At 35.3% G+C, this 27,564-nt stretch overlaps 2 protein-coding genes and 1 pseudogene across 2 annotated transcripts; all 3 read right to left on the bottom strand.

Moving 5' to 3' along the window:
• Nucleotides 1-2,293: 2,293 nt before the first annotated feature.
• Nucleotides 2,294-2,698, bottom strand: LOC131597087 (uncharacterized). Its single transcript, XM_058869802.1, has one exon. It carries the CDS (start codon nt 2,696-2,698, stop codon nt 2,294-2,296), a length of 405 nt encoding a protein of 134 aa, XP_058725785.1.
• An 8,969-nt stretch (nt 2,699-11,667) lies between these two features.
• LOC131597088 (uncharacterized) lies at nt 11,668-12,294 on the bottom strand. The gene has a single exon (XM_058869803.1). The coding sequence runs from the start codon at nt 12,292-12,294 to the stop codon at nt 11,668-11,670; it is 627 nt and encodes a 208-aa protein (XP_058725786.1).
• A 647-nt stretch (nt 12,295-12,941) lies between these two features.
• The window catches only part of LOC131597089 (uncharacterized), a 37,915-nt pseudogene continuing 23,292 nt past the window's right edge, over nt 12,942-27,564 (bottom strand).

Raw genomic sequence — 27,564 nt, forward strand, 5'->3', positions numbered from 1 at the left:
CAGAACATGGTCTGGCAAGACATCAGAAGATGGTCAAGTAGAATTAGAACATGGTCTATGGAAGCATCAGAAGGACTTGAGATCGGAAGCAGAAGCACTGAAGTTCTCATGGTATCACGCTAAGAAGTACTTCAAGGTCAGAAGACAAGAAGATGCTCTGCACCAAGCTGTTTGACTCTGATGATATTCAAATGTTGTTTACACAAACATCAGATCAGAAGCAAGTACAAGATGGCAGGCTACGCTGACAGACAAAAGGAACGTTAGTAGCTGTTAAAGGCAACGTCAGTAGACACAGCGAAAGCAAGGCTCGAGGTAGTTGACAAAAGAGTGAAACATTAAATGCAATGCTGTACGGATCACGCAAAGCATTAAATGCTCTCATCGGTCATCTTCTCAAACGCCTATAAATAGAAGTTCTGATGAGAAGCTGAATACAACACTTTGCGCATACATACAGAAACGCTGTCAAATTCAAAAAGCTCTCAAACTTCATCTTCAACCTCACTACATTGCTGTTGTAATATATTAGTGAGATTAAGCTTAAACTTAAGAGAAAAATCACAGTTGTGATAATAGCTTATTAAGAAGCATTGTAACTCTTATAAGAATTTGTTTACATTAAGTTGTAAGAACTAGAGTGATCAAGGTGTAATCAGTATACTCTAGAAAGTCTTAGAGGATATCTAAGCAGTTTGTTCCTAGAGTGATCAGGTTGTGATCAGAATACTCTAGAAGAATTAAAAGTTATCTAAGTGGAAAACCATTGTAATCTTGTGTGATTAGTGGATTAAATCCTCAGGTGAGGTAAATCACTCCAAGGGGGTGGACTGGAGTAGTTTAGTTAACAACGAACCAGGATAAAAATCATTGTGCAAACTGTTTTTATCTTACAAGTTTTAAAGCTACACTTATTCAAACCCCCCCTTTCTAAGTGTTTTTTTATCCTTCATAAAAGATGTGTTTGAAGAGGATGGTTGAACAGAGGATTCAACTTCATTGTCAGAGTCTAAGACTACGACAATGGGGTCAGAGGATGGATTGTTTTGAGGTTTATATGAGTTCATGAGGCGAATGAAAGAGTCAGAAAATGAAGATTCTGGTGAGGGGAGGTTGAAGAACACAGCAGTGCAGCAGGTTCATAGTTAGAATGTGGAGGAGGTTGAGAGGTGGAGATTATGGCATGAGGAGGAATAATGGTGTTTAAAGGTGTTGGTTCAAGAATTGGTTCAGAAGTATGAACAGGTTCAGAATCAAGAATAGGCTGTTTGCCTTTAGACTTGGGTGAAGCAGAAGATGGAGGGTTAGAGATATTTGTGGTTGGAGGAGGATTTGCTGGGGCTTTTCTGGTGAATTTACTGGTGGAGCTTCTATTGATACATTTTTTGAAATTAAAACAGGAGCAGAAACAGGCTCAGAGATAGAAATACCTGAAGATTTTTTCTTCTTCTGAGGCTTGGCAGGACCTTCTCCAACAGCCTTCCGCTTCTTCTCATTCTGCTTCTCTTCCTTCCTTTCTTCCTTCTTCTCTTCCTTCTTCTCTTCCTTCTTTTCTAGTTTCTTCTCTGCTTTCTTCTCTTATTTTTTCCTTCTTATCTTTCCTTCCTTCTGGTTGTTCTAGCATTCTTTTCTTCTTCTTTTTCTGTTCCTCTGTTTCTGGAACTTGATTAGCTGTAGTGACAAGCTTTTGTTTACTTATCCACACAAGATCATACACAGAGCCTTCTTTCTTACACATAGCTATATAGCGGACAACAAGGTCAGGATGTTCATTTTTGAAAAACAATTCAAAGTCAGCCAGAGCAGGAGCTTTTCTGGTCAGAATATCATGGTCCACTCTGGGAGGAGCACCAATGGTTTCTATTAAGCTCATCTTCTTCAGAGTGTTAGCATTCATAGTGCTTCCACTCGTTGCATATATATCCTTGATAACTCCAGCTTTCTCTAGATCACCAATCAATCCAGTTTGAACCAGAAGATCTGTAATAATTCTTCCAAAAGGAATAATGTTTCTCTTGTACTTTGTAGACTTCTTTCTGACTCCCTCCCTAGAGTCTTTCACATGATTCCACATGTGGTTGAATATTATGTAAGGAAGATCCACCTTCTCTTGCTTACCAATACAATACAGAATGTATTGTTGATCCTTGTTGACATAGTTGGGAGAGACAATTGCCTTTCTGTGGTAAATGCAACCCAGAAGAATCTTAGCCCAGATTCTGTAGGGATCCTTCAGATTCTTGATAACTGTAGACTCTTTTCCATCTTTGAAGATTTCTGTATTAACAGCATTTCAATCTGTTCTTCCAATTATGGCTCTAGAAGCACCTTCAGCGGTTTCAAGACTAAATAATTTTTTGAGAAGATTTTCAGTGATAGATATTTCTTCACCATGAAAGAAGGACAGAAATGCTTTTGGCATGATTAAAGCATGAACCCAGAACTCCTTGACCAAATCTGGGTAAACTGGTCCACACAAACGATAGAAGAAATTTTCCCATCCTTGAAATTTCTTGTCTTCCGTCAGATGAATGTCATGTTCTTCTAGATTATCAAAATCGACCATCATTTCAGCAAGAACTTCTAATTCATCCATAGGAATCAAACAAGTCTTTTGAGGAACATTCTGGTGTTGCTGATGATCTTGTTCTTGTTGTTGAGAAGACGAACCAACTTGTTGTTTAGATGAAGACGCCATTGAAGATTGCTTGAGATTAAGGGGTTTCTTAACTTTAGGGTTTTTGAAAAGGGAGAAGAAGAGACAAAATGCATATAAGAGATGATGAATCCGTGAAAAAGGGTAAAATGAATATGCAAAGTGTTTATATAGACACGGACGTGAAAACAAAATGCAATAAAATTCTGAATATGAGCAGTTACAGAATGCAGAGAATCAATCACATTTAATGTTGAGAGACGTTAGTGGATGTAGCGTGAGATTTGAAAAGATTTGCACAGTTACCTAGGGCGGCGTCTCATCAACTGCACGCATGCTTGTCCCTTCAGAATGAACACGTGGTCATCATCTAGAATAGTTGGTGACAGCTGTTTTGCTTTAACAGAAATTCTGGATCATACTTAGACATATGAAATGTTAGCAATAACAATATCAGAGTGTCTAAATGATCAAACATAACCAGAACATCTGATAAGAAAATAAAAATTTCAAATCTAATCCATACATCAGATCTTCTCAACACATTCATTCTGGGCATAAATCCATGCTGATGTTCTTCAGAATGAACTTAAACCTATCTTCAGCAAGGGGTTTTGTAAAGATATCATCCCACTGATGTTCTATATCAACAAAGTTTAAAGATAGAATACCCTTCTGAACATAGTCCCTAATGAAGTGATGTTTAATCTCAATATGTTTAGCTTTAGAATGTAAAATAGGATTCTTAGATAAACAGATAGCAGAAGTATTATCACATAATATAGGAATGTTATTATCATATATCTGATAGTCTTCTACCTAACTTTTCATCCAGAGCATCTGTGTACTACATCCAGCAGCAGCTACGTATTCTACTTCTGTAGTTGATAATGCTATTGTGGCTTGCTTCTTGTTGTACCAAGAGATCAGATTACTTCCCAGAAACTGATAGCTTCCAGAAGTACTTTTCCTTTCAACTCTATCTCCAGCGTAATCAGCATCACAATATCCTACTAAGTTGTATTCTTCAGATCTTCTGTAGACTAAACCAACATTAGTAGTACCTTTCAGATACCTAAGAATTCTCTTAACAGCAGTTAAGTGAGATTCTCTAGGATCTGATTGGAATCTAGCTCACAAGCATACACTGAATAAAACATCAGGTTTGGAGGCAATTAGATATAGAAGAGATCCTATCATACCTCTGTAGATCTTATGATCTACCTTCTTGCTTACCTCATCCTTACCTAATACACACATTGGATGCATTGGAGTATTTGCTTCTTTGCTTTCAAACAAGTTGAACTTCTTCAGAAGCTCTTTGACATACTTAGTTTGATGAACATAAGTTCCTTCACAAGTTTGATTGATCTGAATGCCTAGGAAGTACTTGAGTTCTCACATCATGTTCATCTCAAATTCTGCCTGCATAGACTTAGCAAAATCCTTTCCAAGTGTAGCATTAGATGTTCCAAATATAATATCATCAACATAAATTTGACAAATAAGCATATCCTTTTTAAATGTTTTACATAAGAGAGTTGTGTCTACTTTTCCTCTTGTGAAACCATTATCTAGAAGGAAAGAACTTAATCTTTCATACCAAGCTTTGGGAGCTTGCTTCAAACCGTATAATGATTTCTTTAATTTAAAAACATGTTCTGGAGACTTAGAGTCTTCAAAACCAGGAGGTTGGTGGACATATACTTCTTCATCTATATAGCCATTTAAAAGGGAACTCTTAACATCCATCTGATATAGAGTGATGTTATTCTGAGTGGCAAAAGAAATTAATAAGCGAATAGATTCTAACCTGGCCACTGGTGCAAAGGTTTCTGTATAGTCAATGCCTTCTTGCTGACTATAGCCTTGAGCAACCAGTCTGGCTTTGTTTCTGATGACTTCAACTTTCTCACTCAGCTTGTTTCTGAAGACCCATTTAGTTCCAATGATATTAAATCCTTTAGGTCTTGGAACCAAATCCCAAACATCATTCCTTGTAAACTGATTTAACTCTTCTTGCATGGCAATTATCCAGTCAGCATCTTCCAGAGCTTGATCAACAAAAGTTGGCTCAATCAAAGACACTAAACCAAATTGACATTCTGCATTGTTCTTCATAAATGATCTTGTTCTAATGGGATCATCTTTCTTTCTAATGATAATATCTTCTGGATGAGTAGAGTTGAGTCTAGAAGATCTTCTGAGTGTTGGCTCTTCAGATATTCTGAGGTTCTCTATAGACGCTGCAACTTGATCTTCTGCTGCATCCTTTCCTTTGGGTTCTTCATGATCTGAGTTAGATATATCTATATCTGCAAAATTCTCAAACTGCTTTGGCTTTTCATTGCCAAGCTTATCATCAAATCTGATATTGATTGATTCTTCAACTACCAGAGTTTCAGTATTGTATACTCTGTAGCCTTTTGAGCGTTTAGAATATCCAAGTAGAAAATATAACCAATACATCCAAAAGGATGGAAATATCAAATGTTGGGCTTTATGTTCTTCCACAATTCATAAGGAGTCTTATTTAGAATAGGTCTTATGGAGATTCTATTCTGAATATAACACGCTGTGTTAATTGCTTCTGCCCAGAAATGCTTAGCCATATTAGTTTCATTGATCATGGTTCTGGCCATTTCTTGTAGAGTCCTATTCTTTCGTTCTACAACTCCATTTTGATGTGGAGTTCTAGGACAAGAGAAATCATGGGCAATACCATTTTCTTTGAAATAAATTTCAAAGAATCTGTTCTCAAATTCACCACCACGATCATTTCTGACTTTTATGCTTTTGCATTCCTTTTGTGATTGATTCTGAGTACAGAAGTCAAAGAACACAGAATGTGACTCATCCTTGTGTTTTAAGAACTTTACCCACGTCCATCTGCTATAGTCGTCTATGATGACCAATCCATATTTCTTGCCTCTGATTGATGCTGTTTTGACTGGGCCAAAAAGATCAATGTGCAAAAGTTCTAAAGGCCTAGAGGAAGAGACAACATTTTTAGACTTGAATGCAGGTTTTGAAAACTCCCCTTTCTGACATGCTTCACAAAGAGCATCTGATTTATATTTCAGATTAGGGAGTCCTCTGTCCAGATTAAGTTTGTTAATCTGAGAAATCTTTCTCAAACTAGCATGACCTATTCTTCTGTGCCAGACCCACTGCTCTTCGTTAACAGACAGAAGGCAAGTAACCTTTTGATTCTTAAAATCTGAAAGATCAATCTTATAAATGTTGTTCTTTCTCTTGCTTGTAAATAGGATTGAGCCATCCTTCTGACTAATAGCTTTGCAAGACTTTTGATTAAAGATTATGTCATAACCATTGTCACTTAATTGACTTATGGACAATAATTTATGAGCTAATCCATCTACTAAAAGAACATTAGTTATAGAGGGAGAGTTACCAATGCATATGGTTCCAGAGCCAATGATTTTGCCTTTTTGATTCCCTCCAAACTTTACTTCTCCAGCAGATTTAAGTTCCAGGCTTTGGAACATAGACCTTCTTCCCATCATGTGTCGTGAGCATCCAGAGTCCAGGTACCATGACATGTTTGTCTTTGTCTTTTGAGCTTTGATGGAGATCTGCAACAGGAATTATCTTTTCCTTAGGTACCCACATTCTTTTGGGTTAGTCCTTCTCAAGTTCTGATTGAACTGAGATTTAGCATAAGATTTATTATAAGATTTTCTTGTGTGTGTAACATCATATTTCTTAGTGTGTGTTATGTGGAAACTCTTAGAGTGAGATGTGTGCTTAATATCATGAGAATGGCCATACTTGAACTGTTCATACAGAGGTTTGTATTTGATAATCATCTCATCAACAGGTTCAAGTTTGTATGGGGTTTCACCCTTAAAGCCTATGCCTATTCTCTTGTTTCCACTTACACCATATATCATAGAGGCTAGCTGACTTCTGCCTATACCTCTAGATAGGAACTTTCTGAAGCTCAAGTCACATTCCTTCAGAATATTGTTAGTGCTTGGAATAGACATTTCTGAACTTGAAGATGATTCAACATCTTTAGTTAATTTTAAAACTTTCTCTTTCAGTTCAGAATTTTCTATTTCAAGTCTCTTAGTTTCAGATTCAAAGAGCTTTTTAAGCTTATTGTATTTGATACTAAGTTGACCCTTGACTTCCAGAAGTTCAGATAAACTGGAAACTAGATCATCTCTAGTAAGTTCAGAAAATGCCTCATCAGAGTCTGAATCAGAAGTAGACTCTTCACCAGCGTCAATTGTTGCCATAAGTGCTATGTTGGCCTGCTCATATTCAGAGTCTGACTCTTGATCTGATGAATCTGAGTCATCCCATGTAGCCATAAGACCTTTCTTCTTTTCAAATCTTTTCTTGGGCTTTTCCCTCTGAAGCTTTGGACATTCATTCTTGTAGTGTCCAGGCTCTTTACATTCATAGCACGTCATCTTCTTTTTGCTAGATCTTCTATGTTCAGAAGATTCTCCCTTTTCAGGTCTTTTGAAGTTATTGAAGTTTTTGAACCTTCTCTGCTTACTCTTCCAGAGTTGATTTACTCTTCTGGATAAGAGAGATAGTTCATCTTCTTCTTCTTCTGACTCTGACTCGTCAGATTCTTCTTCTTCAGCCTGAAAAGCGTTAGTGCATTTTTTATTATTAGATTTTAATGCAATAGACTTACCTTTCTTTTGAGGCTCATTTGCATCCAGCTCAATCTCGTGACTCCTTAAGGCACTTATCAGCTCTTCAAGAGACACCTCATTCAGATTCTTGGCAATCTTGATGGCAGTCACCATGGGTCCCCATCTTCTGGGTAAGCTTCTGATAATCTTCTTTACATCATCAGATTTGGTGTAACCTTTATCTAGCACTCTCAATCCAGCAGTCAGAGTCTGGAATCTTGAAAACATTGCTTCAATGTTCTCATCTTCCTCCATCTTGAATGCTTCGTATTTCTGGATTAGAGCTAAAGCCTTTGTCTCCTTTACTTGAGCATTTCCCTCATGAGTCATCTTTAGAGATTCAAAGATATCATGAGCTGTTTCTCTGTTTGTTATCTTCTCATACTCAACATGAGAGATAACATTTAACAATATGGTCCTTGACTTATGATGATTCTTGAATTCTTTCTTTTGGTCATCACTCATAGCTTGTCTTGTAATCTTTACTCCACGAGTGTTTACAGGATGTCTGTAACCATCCAACACTAAGTCCCATAAGTCACCATCTTGACAAAGAAAGTAACTTTCAAGTCTATCTTCCAATACTCAAAATTCTCACCATCAAAGACTGGTGGTCTATTGTAACCGTTGAAGCTAATTCTTCCATTGTTACCATTGTTTTTCTCAGGAGGGGGAGTAGATGAAGTTGTTTCAACCATTTTGATTTTGTGTTTTTCTCCCTGAATCTTTTATCTAACATGGTCAAGTGCTTGCACCTAGAACCGGCGCTATGATGCCAATTGAAGGAGTGAAAAACACTTAGAAAGGGGGGGATTGAATAAGTGCAACTTCTAAAAAATGGTAGATAAAAATAAAGAACATAATTATTTTTATCATGGTTCGTTGTTAACCAAACTACTCCAGTCCACCCCTGACAAGGTGATTTACCTCAACTGAGGATTTAATCCACTAATCAAACTGATTACAATGGTTCTCCACTTAGATACCCTCTAAGTCTTCTAGAGTCTACAGATCACAACTTGATCACTCTAGGAAATCCTTTTACAATCAATGTAAAATAAATATTACAAGAGTTTTATTTGCTTCTAATGAAACCTGTAATCACAAAGTGATATTTCTCTTAAGTTCTAGTTCTTATCACTCACTAAAATATTACAAAGTTGTGAGGTTGAAGATGAAGTTCTTCTTTGCTTTTCTTGATTTCAATTTGACAGCGTTTTGGTATGTTTGCGTAAGAGATTTGTTGCTGCTTCTGAATTAGAACTTCTATTTATAGGCGCTGGGAGGAAATGACCGTTGGGAGCATTTAATGCTCTGCGTGAATAGTACAACGCTGCATTTAATGTTTCACACTTTTGTCAACTACCTCGAGCCATGCTTTCACTGATTTTACTGACTTTACCTTTTGTAGCTTCTAACGTTCCTTTTGTCAGTCAGAGATTTGACGTTATAGCCTTTTGTACTTGTACTTTCTTCTGGACTCAGAATGTGTAGAATAGACGTTTGAATATTAGAGTCTTCAGCTTTGGTGCAGTTGCAACTTCTGTCTTCAGACTTTGAAGTGCTTTGAGCGTGATACCATCAGAGCTTCAGAGCTTTTCTTTTGACTGCCATCTTCTGATGCTTTCCAGTTCATGTTCTGATTCTGCAGGACCATCTTCTGATGTCTCTCTAGACCATGTGCTGATGAAGCCATCCAGAACTTATGGGCCAGTGCTTCTGAACGCTAATTTGTGCATACTCTTTTATACTTTTCCTGAAATGGAAGACGTGAATAATTAGAGTACCACATTCTCTTATACAAAATTCATACATAGTGTTATCATCAAAACTAAGAATATTGATCAGAACATTTCTTGTTCTAACAATAACAATAAAGTTTCATGGACTGTATAAAATTAGCATACTCCATCACTTCACCACAATAAAAAAAATATAAAAATGAGTTCATACCTTAATCAAATTTGTGTAAGTTGTAACACCCCAAATCCACCCCGCAATTATTAGGATAAATCAGAGTATAAAATCTTAAAACAAGCAACATATTTGAGGCATCACATTTTCAACTTAAGCAAAACAACATACAAGCTCACATCTATATTGATATATAGCACTTATAATGGGGAAACGTTGTTCATTAAACATTCAACCAGAAATAGTTCATAATATCGCATCAGAATTCAATAACACCATAAATTCAAATCATATATCCTTGCCAACATGACACAACATATCCAACATGTCTCAACAAGGCATAACAACAAAATCCAACAAGAGATAATCAACATAACATAAGACACAAGCAAGTATCACAAACATCCCCCCGAGTGCTACGTATTAGAGCATCGACACACCGACTCGAGCAATAAGGTAAACGGCTACATCGCGTCGTTACCTGCATGTTACCAACAAAGGGTAACATTCAAATATAAGGGGTGAGATATCATTCATTATAAAGGAAAGTATGATAATATTCAAAGCACGGAAAGAGTCATACATAGGTCGCCACTTCTCAACTTACACAACTTACAACAACTTTCGTCACAATTGCAACATTTTGGTCGATCCCAACACCATAATCAATTTCACAACTAAAACACCAACACATCACAACATTCATATCTCAATCAGAACAGATCAAATGTGACTCAATATGCGACTTTATATTATGCGTATGCATGTGGTACCATTTGGAGTAAACTCCCAACTTAAACATTTGCCATTGGGCCAACTTAAACATTTTCCATATAGGCCAACTTAAACAATTGCCATTTAGGCCAACTTGAACATTTGCCACTTGGTCCAACTTAAATAATGTCATGGATTCGACTCAATGATGCACACCCACAAATACAACTTAAACAACATAAGCAACATAAATAATATAACCAACTTGCACAACATAGCCAACTTGAACAACTTAATCAACATGATCAACTTAATCAACTTGAGCAACGTAATCAACATGACTAACTTAATTAACATCAACATCATTGCATTTCTTAGTAATTCATTGCATCTCAAACACATTCTTACGGTATTCAACCTATTCGATATTCACTTATCAAAATATCCTCAATTTAGCAACATACAAGTTAAAAAAAAGCTTTATAAACGGTTTCCAAAGGTTTTCAAGTTATATATAGTAAATAGACATTGATTGGAGCTTCACGGAGGTTCAAACGAGACTTAAAAAGGAGTTACGAATCAAAAGATACATCATTTCAAAGTTTGAACAAATTTTGCATGACAGGGTTCGCTTAGCGGCCCTCCAGCGCGCTTATGGAAACAAAATTTCAATAACCCAGCTTGAAGCGCGCTTCTACAAACTAAGAACTGAAGCGAATCAAAATCTGAGCTCCACTTAGCGGACCATCCCCGCTTAGCGAGCTCACTTAATTTTTCAAAAACAAACAACATCCGCTTAGCGAGCCGAGGCCACTTAGCGGGCGTGTGATTATGCAGAAAAATAACAGAACCACACAGCACTGCGCAACCATACTTCCACCATCCAAAACTCATCCCAGTCAACAATTAAACACATATAATCACATCAGCAATCATCATTCATCATCAATCATCAATCCAAACATGTTTTCAACCACAATTTCATGCAATTTCATCACAAACCCTAAAGTTCTACGCAGTCAATTCAAGGTTACTACATACATCATCTAACCCACCCTAAACATCATCATACAACCCTTTATCATGAAAGAACCCCATCCTTACCTTGGGTTTTGGATTGAAGCCAACTCTATCTTCAACCTTGTATTTCTCCTATTCTCTTCTCTCTTCTCTTCTTTCCCCAAAATGAGATTCTAACTTCTATTCTCTAAAACCCTTATTTTTGTTTAAACCCTTACTAACACTCAATTACTAATGGGATATATTTAGCACCTCTCAATTACTAATACCTACTTAGGTCCAATAACTCATAATAGTTACTAACTTATGCTATTTACTAATAATATTCAATAATTAACACAAATATCACATTAGCACATAATTAACACCTAATCTAACAAATAATTCAAATAACACATAATTAAACAAAATACGAAAATAAAACGGTCGTTACATAAGTATTCAAAAGTTGCTTGGACTAATTCCGAACCACATTTTAGTTGACTAGGTAGTTTGTCTCGATTACAAATAAATAGAATTTTTCTTCATATGAGGAATCTTGTAATGATTAGATCATTTGGCCTTCATGATCTCAATCATGCATGATTGAAGTGTGAGAAATTTTTTATTCGAATCTATACTCGAAAATTTTTCAAAAGCATTTTGCACAACTTGAATAAGTCCAGTCACAGTTTTCTCCACTTCCATCTACTGCAATGACTGAATAGCACTAAAAAAACCCAAATCTAAAACATTAAAATCAGGAGAGTTAGGCGGTTGGCACGTAAAACGAATATCAAACCAACCTTCAGAAGCCGCTATACGAAATTCATTGTCATCTATATCTACATGACACAGTGCATTATCTTGTTGTATGTAAATTATTTCCCTTACACATTCACATGGCCACTTTTCTTTGATAGCCAGTAAAACCTTATTTATTAAGAACATTTTACTCACTTCTTTAGTTATAGAAGTAATCGGTTTTGTGACAATTGTTCCAGATGGTCTATTCACACTTGACCTTCTTGCTTGTTCTTCATAAACTAAAGGCCACATGCCAATTTTTCCAGAAAATGTTTCCTTACCATCATCGTCAAATCTAGGTTTAGCCACTGCAACTAAAAACATAACTTTAGTAATGTAGTTTTTGTTTTTGCACGTACGGTATGGATCATCCTCATTTGCTAAAAGATAATAGTTCTTGGTTTTTTGTGACATGTAGAACCACTTCTCATCTATATGGACAATATTATTCATGGACTTAAACATTGGATCATAAGGGATGCTACTTTCCTCAAGCATGGAAAGACAATATCTAAGACAACACTTCATGTTATCTTCCTTCAATTGCGGTCTTAATCCACTTGAATGTCAACGCAAGATCCCTTCTTTTTTGTAATTCAACAATCTATTTCAATTCTTTTGCGACCATAATTTTTTGTTTTTTTATGGAAAACATTTCCGGTTTCACGTATTTGCTTCCAAATCCGATAAATGACTTGATAGAGACAATAAAATAAGCCAACTTAAAAATAATCCCGTGTTTGAGTTTACTGCCATGATTTTCATTTTTCAATATTTGAGAAATTGCATCTCGTTGGATATTGCTAAAAAATGAACGCTTTCTTTTAATTGGCGAGGCTTCGTATGGATCAATATTTTCCACTGCATATTAAAAAAATAGTTGTTGTTTTAGCACATGCATAAACAAGCAGATTTCTAACTCAAAATAGTTTCCACTTTAACAACGGATTTTTCCAACACAAAAGAGCTTCCACTGTAACACATGCTTATACATGGATGTTTCTAACTAAAAAAAAGTTAATTTAAATTTTACCACTAAAACATAAAGTTATACATATCAATATTATTTCATCCAAAGCATGTAATAACACAAGAAGCAAACAACAACACATTAATATCACCATCAACAACACATTATAATAAACAAGTTAAAAAAAGATCGAAATGATTGTACCTTAGTCGGTTAGTATGTCGACGTCTTCCTCGTCAACTACTTCTTCATTTTGATCATGTTGCACTTCTGAAACTGTATTTTCTGCTATGTTTTCAATGTCAAAAACTACATCATCAATGAAAGACATGTTATTACTTTTAAAAAAACTCAATATCAACTTCAAAAGCTGTAAAAGTTTGGAGAAGTTTTTGAGTTTATATTCAAAAAACATGAGAGAGGTTGTTAGACTTTAGAAGCTGTAAAAATTTAGAGAAGTTTTTGAGTTTATATTGAAAAAACATGAGAGATGTTGTTAAACCGGAAGATTAAACCTTTCTATTATAGAGTACAATCTCAGAAAAATAAATTGGCGGCAGTTGTATAAAAGTGATTGGCGGCAATTTATAAAAGTGAATTTTTTTTGATTGGCGGTAGTGCTAGCATGAAAATAACAAAGAATCATGTAATGGAAATTGAATCAATGAGAGAGAGTAATGATAAATGTATCTTTGGAATATTAAATGGAGTTATTGAGACACACAAAGCATTACGTAGAATCAATGAGAGAGAAATATCATGTGGGCCATGAAATTATTGAAAATGAGAATAAAGTTACACATATTATACTTTGATTTTTATATTAAAAATTAATTAAATAATATTAAGAAGGACAATTTAGAAAATGTCAAGTAAGTTGTTAGTATATTAAATGACTTAATAAGTGTGTTTTTGTTTTTTTCTCTTATAATTTGGGACGGAGGGAGTATCTAATAAGGAGTAAATGGTTGTTATTTTGCGTTAAGTTAACAAAGATTAAATTATTGTTGAATGGTTTTTGGGTATTGCTCATGTTAAAACTACAACATCCATGTCATTAAAAATGGCCATAGATGATTTGTTATGCAAACATGGACTTACTACTTCTAGAATTTGAGGACAAGGTTATGATGGTGCGAGTAACATGCAAGGATAGGTTTCTCATTCTATCATAATAAGGAATCACTATTGCATTGAATTATTTTATACTGTTGTGGACATGCACCTTCAAAAACTTAACAATCTTTTGAATGAGACAAATAGTCGATTGCTCATTTGTATGGTTTGTTTGTGTCCAAGTAACTTATTCTCTACTTTTGACAAGGCAAAATTGATGGAATTTGCAAAGTTTTATCCTAGTGAATTTTGTCCGACTAGTTTGGTGATGCTTGATAATCAACTTGAGACTTACATAATTGATATGCGTACGAGTGCCGAATTTGCATCTTTGAAAGGAATAAGTGATCTTTCGAAAAAGTTGGTTGCAACTAAAAGGAATATTGTTTATCCATTACTTTATAAGATTTTGATGTTAGCATTGATTTTACCTGTCGCCACAACAACTGTTGAATGATCCTTTTCTACTATGAAGATTTTGAAGACTAGATTGCGTAACAGAATAGGAGATGAGTGGATGAACAATTGTCTTGTAACTTATATTAAGAAAAATGTGTTATCTAAAATTGATAATGAGTTGATTATTCAACGGTTTCAAAACTTGAGACCGCGTAGAGGACAATTACAGAGAATATGATCTCCATTAACGAATTATGCACCGATGATATTTTTCCCAGTTCAACAACAATGAAACTGTCATACCCCAAAATTTGCCTTCCATAGTTCAGTCATGTTTGTTCAAAAGCTCGGGAGATTCATCAAGTCATTCTCTTGAGTAAAGGTCTCCTAAAAACTAGGGTTTGAGGTTCTCTTAAGGAAATCAACAAGACAAGATCCATAACCAAACTCTCCATGGCCTATTATGATCCAAGATACTCCTAGGGCAAAAGTCAAGGCCCCAACTCCAAAGGTTACCTGTTCAAGCAATCCCAAGGTTCACAGTCAACTGATTAAACCTGAAAAGTCAATCACAATCAAAGCAGGGTCCAAGCCTCTGATCATTGATCAAACATCAAGTACATAAGTGTATATCAATCATTTGATCAAAGTTTGATCATGATTTATCAGTAGAAACTCAGAGATGAACAAATACAAAAAGGTTCAAATTAGGGTTTCTCTAGGAAAAGTCAATTCAACTTTGACTGACCATAACTTTCATATGGAACATCAAAAATTCCCCACTCAAAGCCTATTTTGAAAGAAATTGAATTCTCTACAACTTTGTCTCTCACAAGCCAAGGCTAGAAATGCTTCATTTGAGAGGTATGGGGCAAAATATTACAGGTCATTTCCAGGCATCCTTCAAAAGTAGTTTTTTCCCAAAGAGGATATGATCAAGATAAAAGCTCCAAATGAAAAATATGTTCCAAAGTGGCTTATAGAGGACCTCTTCAGGTTTCCAAAAAGTCTTAGAACTCCCTCATAGTATAAAAATTGAGTGAAATATGCTTGGTCAAAGTTGGGTAATTTTAGAGGACCAAATGTTAAATAAAGGAGGTCCAAATGGAATTTCTTGCAAGCGGGCCTATATTTTATGACTCAAACTTGATGCCCAAGCTATCCAAACCATATGCCACGAATTTCACCCTTTATTTAATTTTATATGATTTTTTTATTTCATTTAAAATGATTTAAAATAACATAATTGAAGGAAAAATCAAATATTGGGTTATGGGAATCATAATGACCAATTTCAATCAATATTTATTAAATAATTCCAATGCAAATTCGTGCATAAGTGATTGGAGCAATATTGATGCAAGATTGGATTGAAATAGAAAGTTTAAATAAATCAAATCTCTCAAATCTTCAAGATTGGATTCAAAGGGCTTTGGACTATTTTTGTTAACCTAATTCCCTTCCCTATAAGTAGTAAACACAAGCCAATGGAATAGGGGACGAAGGATTCTGATCAGAGGCATAAGTTCAAGAACCAAAATTTCTCCAAAGAACTCAGAATCGGTTTGAGAGATAGGAGAGGTTTCAGAAGAATCTAAGCAGTGCTACGTGTTCGTGGGATCACTCTGAAACTACCTGGATCATCACGCTTCATCAGCACCCCCAGATAACCTCCATTAAGGCCACGGTAAGTGTCTTCGAATTTATGCTCGATTGCCACGATCCATGCTGTATCATCATGTTTTAATTGCATATTATGCTTGTGTTTGATGCTGGGAACGTTTGGGCATAGTTAATTTGGTTTCTGGGTGTGTTTTATATGAATCTCCATTAGAGGGCCGAGTCAAGCTTTAGGGTTTTCAATTAGGGCTTTTCGTTAGGGTTAAAATTGGATCAAATTGAATGCGTGTCTGAATTCGTCTAGTCCGGACGAAGCTTTTGGAACAGGTGCGAAATATTTTTGGTTGGGCATGGGCTAATCGCTATTATTCAGGTTAAATTGCTACGAATGAATCTATAGCAGATTCGTAGCTAATTGTTTCATAAAATTGTAGGGTGAGTGGGGAAGATGATGGCGTGGCACCATCTCACTGGGTCATTCATAATTTCGCGCGCGTTTTTGCTTTGTCTTTCCTTGTTTCGTATTTTATTTATTGAACGCGTGTCTCAGACAGATCAGCGTGTTTGGTTGGGTGGTTAGTGTAGAGGTTGGTGAGTGAAGGGGCGTGGGTTCGAACCTTCGCTCCCTATTATTTTTTATGAAAACTTTGGTTTCTTGATTCCATGCGCATATAGTCCTGTGGTCCACCATGCGTCCTCAAAGATCTAACCATTTAATTATCACGTAGCTAGATCCAACGTACCCAGATCTAGTGCCTATGCCATGTACCCTACAGTTTGCCTCATTGAATCCTAATCCTAATAAAATAAAAAATAATTTTTATTAATTCATTTATTTTAATTAAACCTTTTTAATATTGATTAATTATATGATAATAATTGTTTTTTTGGTAAAATAAAATTAATACATAGCATTAATATTAAAAATTATAATTTGTTGTTCATTCCGATTAAATTAATTAATCGCTATGGTCAATAATATTTTTAAGTAAAATGTTATTTAATTGAAATATAGTTAATTCTTATTTGGTTAAATGGTTTCGACTATTTTATTAGTCGCGATGATTAACTTTTTTTATTCTCTTATTCTAATTCGTTATTCTTTTTAATCGAATCCATCGATTACGAGGGGTAACGATACAAATAAAATTCATAAAATTATTAAAATACCATTATTCGTTATTAGTGATAATCAAATTAATTGATTAAAATTGGTAATGATCTAATTAATAATCTTTTAACTATGGTGATTGAACCTATTGATCATTGCGGTTAATAGTACAAATTAAAAACAGGGTTGTACGCCCAAATCTTAAAACACTTTTCAAAACTACGAATTATCAAAACTACGATAGGTAACTCAAAATACCTCCAAAACCATCTTAAATCAAATTACAACTCTAAAGGGCGTACAACCCTTCCCGAACTACGTTGACTCTGATTCTCCCTAAGGAGATACGTAGGCACTTGGCAACAAGGCGAGTCCCCCTCCTCCAAATCTTAATCATGTCAATAATTAAGCCTTTAACCCTATTAATTATCTGTTACCTTTCTTTATGTTTTTTGCCATAACCCTTATCTTTGCAATGTTAACCTTTAGGAAAGGGTTTTGGGTGCCTAACACCTTCCCTTAACCCGAATATAGTATCTTATCCTAAATCTCTTAACCACTAAAGGTTTCCTATTCGCCTTGGTAGAATAGGTGGCGACTCTCTAAGTTATAATTTTTAGGCAGGTTGCTACAGAAACGTGTTCCATTAAAAACTACTTTAAAATTCAATTTATGGTTAGGCATACCAAAACACTTAATGTCGTTTAAAAACTTAGTTGTAATCCAACAACGGTCAATTCCCGTATCTTCGTCACACTTGCACATAATGTCGCAACTGAGGTATTCCTTTTCTTCTTTAGGAATCATCTTCATGACAAAATCATTGGCTTTTTCAACTAAATCCAATGTAGGTGGTAAAATAGCTCTATCTTGAAATAAGTTTGGATCTTGCATATTTTCAAGCAATTGTGGATAAATTGATTCAACAATGTCCCCGACATGGTTTCCTAAGTTTTTTATGCAAAGGTCGTCAGGAATTTCAACTACCGCTTCACCGTCACTTATTACTCCTAATTAACCATCACCAATATCAAGAATCCATTTATCAAACAACCTCAATGATTCATTTTCTATATTGTCTATAGAAAATTGTAGCCTCATATTCTTTGTTAACTTCAACAATCTGCAATAACGCCATAACGAGGACGAATTAATAGTTGCATGAATTATATCAGTACGACCTCCCTTATGAACAACAGGAAACATTTGTCGAAAATCTCCACCAAACACTATAGTTTTTCCACCAAATGGCAAGTTTATTGCACCTCCAACGACGTTGTTCATTATATCTCTTAACATACAATCACAAGCTTCAAACGCCCACCTATTAACCATTGGTGCATTTTCCCAAATAATCAAGCTTGTCATCACCAATAATTCCGCCTTTTTACTATTTTTTTCAATCCTACAACACGACTCTTCTGATAACACTAACGGTATAGCAAATTGAGAATGAGCTGTTCGTCCACCGGGACGAAGTAGTGATGCAATTCCACTTGAAGCTACATTGAGATCATTCTTATCTTCTGAACGAAATTGAAATGAAAGTGCACTCCAAAGATATGTCCTGTCTCTTCCTCCAAATCCATCGACAAAAAACATATGTCCTAAATTGTTATCAACTGCATAAACGATCTCTTGATATGCTGATAATTGTTCATCATTTAAAGTTTGAAATTTTTCAGCATGCTTTAATAACATCTCATTACAATCATAACTCATTTTACAACAATACATTATTAAAGGCTTCAACAACTGGTATGTGTATCTTTGGCATACATTCAAAATCCTCCAATGTCTTCCCATTTGGACGAAGAAGTTTATCAATTTCTATCAAACAAAGTTGTTTCAATTGATCATGTAGGATAACCAAGTATGCATGATTTTGGAAATACAAACAATAAAATATATATTTGGGGAATCTTTTATTTTTACATAAAAAAGTACAGTGCATCAAAAACTTTAACATTACTAACCTGGTGAATTTAACAATCGACGTTTATCATATAAAATTCCATCCGATAGAGTTTCCTAAGTTTGTTCCCAAACATTTAATGGGTCACTCATTGAGGAAGACAACAACATATTTGAAAATATATTTAGAATAGAAAATCCATAACCAATAAGAGAAATTCGTTGATAGCATCAATGAATTCACGATCATTGGCCAGTACACCTAGTGGATGGTTACAATGCTAAGTTCTACAAAGCTAGTTGGAGTGTTATTCAGCATGATATTATGAAGGTAGTACATGATTTCTTTGTGAATAACAGGATGTATAGGGCAGTCAATTGTGCTCTTGTGACTCTAATACCCAAAATTGCCAAGACTATGAAAGAAATGAGACCTATAGCTTGTTGCACCACCTTGTACAAAATCATTTCCAAAGTACTCAAAACAAGGTTAAACACAGTGATAAATTCTGTTGTGGATGATAGTCAAACTGCCTTCCTCCCTGGGAAAAATATTCATGATAATATCATTCTGGCATTTGAATTGTTGAGAGGGTATAATAGGAAACATTTATCACCTAGGTGTACAATTCAAATTGACCTACAGAAGGCCTATGATACTGTGGAATGGGATTCTCTGGAACAAATTATACAGGAAATGAGCTTCCCCAGACAATTTATGCAGTGGATTATGATCATGGTTAGAGGTGTATCATACAGGTACTTGGTAAATGGGAAAGTGAGCAGCATTCTCCAAGCAAAAAGAGGGCTGAGACAACGAGACCCAATCTCACCCCTTATGTTTACCCTTGTCATGGAATATTTACATAGGCACCTGGCTTCTCTCAAAAAAGAGGATGGCTTTAAATTTCACCCCAGATGTGCTAAGCTTGAGATTACCAACATCTGCTTTGCAGATGATTTACATCTATTTGCAAGAGGTGATGACAGTTCTATAAGGCACATGATGGAGAAGTTTCATCAATTCTCTGAGGCAACTGGCTTAAGGGCAAACCCTGCAAAATGTAAGATACATTCCCGCACTTTAAAATTCTTTACATATAAAACTGCGTGTATGTCAAAGATAATAACTGAAGCGTTAGATCACTAATTTCAAAGACAAAAAAAAATATCTGAAAATAAAACACAATCACACTTACACCTCTTAGGGTAATCCCTCTGTTACTCTTTTCAAAATTAATTCTACTGTTTAAAATACAATTCAAACAATTTCTTTCTGTATCCAGTCAAAGAATATTTTCTAAAAGAAAATAGGAAAGGACCTTATAAATTTAGGGTAGATCTCCTAATTGCTTGCTCAAAATCAAACAAAACTTTCAAAAAGATAACACTTTGTATATATCCAAACAAGGATCATTACGAAGTTAAAAAATCTTTTTTTTTCAAAGTATCTTTCAAAAGATAGAACACTTTGTATACATCCGCACAAGGATCATTACAAAGTTAAATTACAAAGGTATTTAAAACCACATACAAGCATTTCAAAGCAAGACAAATGATTCAAACAAGTGAGCTAAGCAATTAAGAGCCCATGGATAACCATGGATACAAAGGGGTGCTAATACCTTCCCTTTGTATAACCTACCCCTGAACCCAAAATCTCTTAAAGGTCTTTTTCTGTTTCTTTTATAAACCTTTCCTTAATTTGATAAAATAAAAGTCGGTGGCGACTCTCTGATTTTCTAAACTCAAAAATAAAAGAAGAGTCAGTTCGTATCCCACGAAAAAACCGAGGACGACAGTAATGCCTGAGCCAGTGACATATTGATATTTGTGAACTGATACTTAGGTGCGTCTGACTTGCGTCCTTGTTGTGGAACTGGTGTAGAGATCAGAATTGTCCCCACAAATTGGTTGTGTTTATTACAACCTTTCCGATTGTACACAGCATTAGCCATGTGAGGTCCCTCAAGTGAGTTGAAGTCAATGATCTTGTCATCAATGAGGTCTTGAATCTTGTGCTTCAATTGCCAACAGTCCTCTGTATCATGACCAGGACTATTCGAATGATAATCACGTCTCGCATGGTACTTATACCCAGGAATGGGATTGGTAGGAAATGAATATGGAGGCAATAGAGTTATCAAGTTCTGATTGAGCAGTTGTCGCAGAACTTGAGACAGCGGCATGTGCAGTGGAGTAAATGATCGCTTAGGTTTGGATTTCCGACTACCTTGAAGCTTATTTTAATTCTTCTCTTTCTTGATCAGAAGTGTCTTTAATTCTTCTTGGCCCTTGGCCAAGTTAAGGATCATCTCTTGGAACTGGTTGTTCTGAGCCTGAAGATTTTGACTGATTGCTCGAGATCCATAATGCTGAAATAAACAGCGAGGAAGGATGAGAGACCTATTGTAAGAAACCTGTTATGCGATGTTATGAATGTAGATGCAATGTTTTCAAGGATCTTTAAGGAATTTAGTTAGCAACATTAGAAAATGATTTAGTCGTATCTTCGTCTGAAGAACTCTGATTCTTGGATGCTCTTCGATGGGAATCAAGCTCACCATATCGAGTGGGTCATCTCCTTTGATTCGAGATACTTATGAATTTGAAGGTACATGGCTAGAGGAAAATAAATCCTCTTGCCCCTTGATAGGTACCGAGTCTTTGAATTGGAAGGTGTGTGGCCAGAGGAAAATAAATCCTCTTTCCCCTAGATAAGAGTTCGGTCCTTGATAAGAGCACCTGAAATTGTGCGCCCTAAATTCCTAAGATCCTTGAAAGGGTTAGATAAATCATGTTATGCTTATGATGTCATGATGTCATGATGTCATGATGTTATGCAAATGTAATGCATCAGGCAAAACGTAGGGTAATAAGGACAAACAAGTCCTACAAGGAAAACCTACAAGGAAACCAAAGGGTTAGTAGCACACACAAGCAAGTCACACAAACGTCCTTAGGTTTAAAGGCTTGCATGGAGTTTGACTAGGTAACTACCCTTCCCCAAAGGTACTTCTAAGGATAAGGATGATATCAGCAACAAGTTCTATGAGTTATTCAGAATTGTCAGCCCTTCTAAAGCACTCTCGGACATGATGCATTTGCACCATGCAATGATACTTTGAGAGAGAACCTATCTGAATTGTAGCATCGGGTAGCGACTAGTTCTCAACATTTGTCAAGAGTAGTCCCCCCACTACGTTCCTAAAGGCCAAGATGGGTTAAAGGGTAACTAAAGGTCCTTGAGCTCCGGCGCACCCAAAGTTACATACATAGACCTCCCTCATTTGAGAAAGGTGTGCATATATCTATGGAGTCCTAACTCAAGCGTGAACTTCACATTGACTCATCTCCGATATATGTGAAAGAGGTCGCCATGACTATGCCACTCCTATCTTAAGTGTACTTGAATCCGGGTGTAGGATTCGTCCTTCATTTAATTCCCAAGCAACCTTAAAAATAAAGCAAGCAAAGCAAACATTTAAGTGATCCTAAACTTTAAGGTAACCCCTCTTTTAATTCGAAAGCATCCCCAGCAGAGTCGCCAGTTCTGTAATACGGTGAACTGACTTTTAAAAGAAATGTGCGGATAGCAAGAGTCGCCACCGACTTTTATTTTATCCAATTAGAAAGGAAAAAAGAACAGGAAAAACCTTTGAAAGATTTTGAGTTCGGGGGGGTAAGTTATACAAAGGGAAGGTGTAAGGCACCCTTTGCATCCATGGTTATCCATGGGCTCTTAATTGCTTAGCTCACTTTGTTTTCAAAATGTTTGAATTGTTTGAAAAGTAGGGTGTGAATAGAAATTTGAATAAGAACTTTAGCTTATAAATAAGCGTAGTCTTTTAGAATTTGATTTTGAAAAGAAGTGGGAAAATATTTTGATTTGAATTTGAATTTGAAATAGGAGCAAGCAATTAGTAGCAACTACCCTAAGTTTGAAAGACCGTTCTTTTAGCTTTTCGGGCGAAAGGGTCTATCCATACCATGAGAGGGCAGGAAGTCTTTCAATTGGATGTTTAAGGGTCATCGAGAATAATCGTTCGCCACAAGACTGTCCCTACCATAAAGAGGGCAGGTAGTCTAAGGGAAGGATATAATAGTCATTTTATCTTTTTAGGCATCATGCGAGGATACCTTAGCAATAGGGACAATCATTCTTTATAAGGCGACCTCGAGGGAGTTTCAATAACTTTGAAGGCGACATTTGCTTTAGGTATCCTCAGAATCGAGGGACTTGACTATTTTTAGGCAACAAAATTAAGGCAACAAGGCAACAGTAATAAGGCAACAGGCAACAAGAGGGATTACCCTAAAGGTGTGTGGGTGCACAATCACGTGGTTAATTCGATGATATTTATCTTGTAAATTAGTGGTCTATGTTCAATTCATGGTTTATCACTCCCTAGGGTTACTAACCACGCAGTTTAAAAATGCAGAAATTAAAGCAGAAGAAATAAAAGTTCCTACGCTATTACAATAAACACCTGTGGGCAGAAATTTAAAGGCGTAAATTAAAAGGCAGAAAATAAAAAGCCCTAATTACTATTACATCAAAATTGAATAAGCGACCTATACACCTTCTAGAATTTAAATAAAAAAATTAAATAAATAGATAGATAAAAAATGAAGGCAGAATTGAATAAAGGCAAAATTTAAATGGCGGAAATTAAATAATTAAATAAATGTCATAAATAAATAAAGGCAAAAGTAAAATAAAGGCACGCGACAATCATAGAGTGTGTGATGAGAAGAGAAATTCGCAAATAAAAATGTAGTTCAGGAAAATCAAGGTTAAAATTTTTAAGGGTAAAATCCTAGTTGACGGACAACACCTACCAAAATATGTGATCTTTTAGGGTTAAAGGGCAAAGATAAGTGATGAAAATCTAACATTAATAGTTATTATCAAAATTACAATTTTAAAAATAAATGTTAGCATAAAAATCCTAATTTTTATAAACCTAAGTCTAAAAATTAAATTATGATTAAACCTAAAATTAAGTTAATTAATCTAAATTAAAACCCTAAGTTAAAACTAAATTTTATTATTAATCTAAAATTAAAATTGTTATATAAAAAGGTTTTTAAGAGTTTTAAAAAAAAAACTAAAAATGACCATGTTAAAAAATTTAATTAGTTTAATTAAAAGAGAAGAGATAATATAAAAAATAAAAATAAATAAAAACCTGGCGTTGGAAATCTGGTGTGTTTGCTTTCTGAGGGTTTATGGTAGGGAAGCTGTTAGAACAAGAATTGTTCTGATCAATAATCTTAGTTTTGATGATAACAATGTATATGAATTTTGCTCAAGATAATGTGGTACTCTAATCCTATGCAATTTCCTTTTCAGGAAATATATAAAGAGTATGCACAAATCAGCGCTAAGAAGCTTTGACTCAGAAGGTTCAGTATGCAACTTCAGCACATGGTCTGGCAAGACATCAGAAGATGGTCAAGCAGAATCAGAACATGGTCTATTAGAAGCATCAGAAGAACTTGAGTTCAGAAGCAGAAGCACTGAAGTCATGGAATCACGCTCAGAAGCATATCAAGATCAGAAGATCAGAAGATGCTCTGCACCAAGCTGTTTGTACTCTGATGATTTTCAACGTAGTATTTACAAAGAACAAATCAGAATCAAGTACTAGATGGCAGGCTACGCTGACTGACAAAAGGAACATTAGAAGCTATTAAAGGCAATGTCAGTAGTCACAGCAAAAGCAAGGCTCGAGGTAGTTGACAAAACAGTGAAACATTAAATGCAATGCTGTACGGAATACGCAAAGCATTAAATGCTCCCAACGGTCATCTTCTCAAACGCCTATATAAATGAAGTTCTGATGAGAAGCAAGGTTACCGATTCTAAACAATTTCTGTGAATATTAACTTGCTGAAACGCTGTTCAATTCAAAGCTCAGAAACTTCATCTTCAACCTCACTACATTACTGTTGTAATACTTTAGTGAGTATAAGCTTAAATCTGTAAGAGAAATATCACAGTTTGTGATTATCACTTTTAAGAAGCAATTGTAATACTCTTAGAATTTGTTTACATTAATTTGTAAAGGACTAGAGTGATCGGGTTATGATCAGTATACTCTAGAGAAGTCTTAGAAGGTCTCTAAGCAGTTGTCCCTAGAGTGATCAAGTTGTGATCAGAAGACTCTAGAAGACTTAGAAGTTGTCTAAGTGGAAAACCATTGTAATCTCGTGTGATTAGTGGATTAAATCCTCAGTTGAGGTAAATCACCTTGTATAGGGTGGACTGGAGTAGTTTAGTTAACAACGAACCAAGATAAAAATACTTGTGCAAATTATTTTTATCTTACGAGTTTTGAAACTACACTTATTCAAACTCCCCCTTTCTAAGTGTTTTTCTATCCTTCAATTGGCATCAGAGCGCCGGTTCTAAGGTGCAAGCACTTAACCGTGTTTAGAAAAGATTCAGGAAGAGAAAAACGCTTCAGTAAAAGATGGCTGGTGAAATTTTAACAAATACATCTACATCTACATCTGGCTCTGCTGAGCAATACAATGGTAATGGTAACAATGGTTACACTAGACCACCAATATTCGATGGTGAAAACTTTGAATATTGGAAACATAAATTGGAAAGTTACTTTCTTGGTCTGGATGCTGATCTATTGGATCTTCTGTTGGATGGTTACAAACATCCTGTTAAAACTACTGGTGTACGGCTCACGAGAAGCGAAATGACTGATGATCAAAAGAAAGATTTCAAAAATCATCACAAATGCAGGACTGTTTTGCTGAATACTATCTCTCATGCTGAGTATGAGAAGATATCTAACAGGGAAACGGCTCATGACATATATGAGTCCTTGAAAATGACTCATGAAGGAAATGCTCAAGTCAAGGAGACCAAAGCTCTTGCACTAATCCAGAAGTACAAAGCCTTCAAGATGGAGGATGATGAAGACATTGAGAAGATGTTTTCAAGATTTCAAACTCTGACTGCTGGATTAAGAGTTCTGGTAGGATAACGAAATATGCATGATTTTGGAAATATAAATAATAAAATATATATTTAAGGAATCTTTTATTTTTACATAAAAAAAGTACAGTGCATCAAAAACTTTAACGTTACTAACCTGGTGAATTTAACAATCGACGTTTATCATATAAAATTCCATCCGATAGAGTTTCCCAAGTTTGTTCCCAAACATTTAATGGGTCACTCATTGAGGAAGACAACAACATATTTGCAAATATATTTCGAATATAAAATCCATAACCAATAAGAGAAATTCATTGATAGCATCAATGGATTCACGATCATTGGCCAGTAAACCTAGTGCACCATATGCTTCTCGAAAAGTGTCATACATGCGACCATAAACTATTCTTATATCCTCAAAGCAAGTACATCCAACTTGAACATTCAATAATAGCCTCATATAGTATAGTTATTGAGTACTTGGGGGCACAAATGTAAGTATTCCTACTAATACACCTCTTTTGCGTGGTTTCTAAAATCGACCATCTGAGTCATATGTAAACATACTTGGAAACTAGACATAAGTTAGTGTGCGACCTTCCATATATTTTGTATTGGCTTCCATCCATGCTAAAAACATAGTGTTTCTATCTTTATTGAAAGCCATGGCATTCCCCAAATTAGAATTATCCTCGAAGACCACCCTCTGCTCACCATGTAAGTGAAATGTCAATCGTTGGATTGGAGGCCATCTACTGTGAATATCAAAAGCAAAGATTCTCCATATTGACTTAGAAGGTGATAAATACCTACAATCATAATATTGTTGTATTTCATCCATGCATTCTTCATCATCAATCTAAAATGCAGTTGTGATTCTATCAACACCTTTCATGATATACTTAAATAAATACTTAATGCAATGTGACTTATTGCAATACTCTATATTGACACGGGCTCGGTACTTCATGATTAAACTAGGATAATACGGGACAACGCTTCGGTTGTCCAATCAAACATCTTTTCGCAAAATTGTAACTCCGAGATTTCGGCGTCGATATTGAGGATATCCTCTCTCATCAAATGATGTTCGAGGAACAAACTTCTTTGGATAAAATTTAGAACAACAACAATCCTTCATGCAAAGTGAATTAAGTCTAGCAAAACCACATGGTCCATGAATCATGAAACTTGTTATGGCATCAAATAACTTAGGGAAGAATCAGTTGTCAGGTAATTCCACATAAATTACTGAGTTGATAGATTCAGCTGAATCAAGTTTGTCTCGACAATCTAACCATAATAGAATGTGCGCATGTGGCAACCTCTTTTTTGAAACTCTATAGTATATAAACCTAAAAAATAACAATTTTTTAAAAATACAATATTATATTAATATACACACATGTGTGTGTGTGTGATGGGGGGTTTAACTATAAATAGCGTTACAAAATAAAAAATATATAATAATGTAAATATAAATGATTTAAAACCAGAATAAATACTTGCTATGACTCTACCAAAGAATTGACCTTTTTTTAAAATCCTTTATCATTTCCTCAAGTTTTATTTGGAAAACCCTACAACTAATATTAGGTCTGTATGCTGCATAGTTTCCAAATTTTGATAAATGTCGTTGAATGTCTTCCCATTTTGAATTACATGTAACTGTTAAGAACATATCAGGATACCCATACTTTTTGC

Source organism: Vicia villosa, linkage group LG4, assembly GCF_029867415.1.
Source record: "Vicia villosa cultivar HV-30 ecotype Madison, WI linkage group LG4, Vvil1.0, whole genome shotgun sequence".
NCBI lineage: Eukaryota > Viridiplantae > Streptophyta > Magnoliopsida > Fabales > Fabaceae > Vicia > Vicia villosa.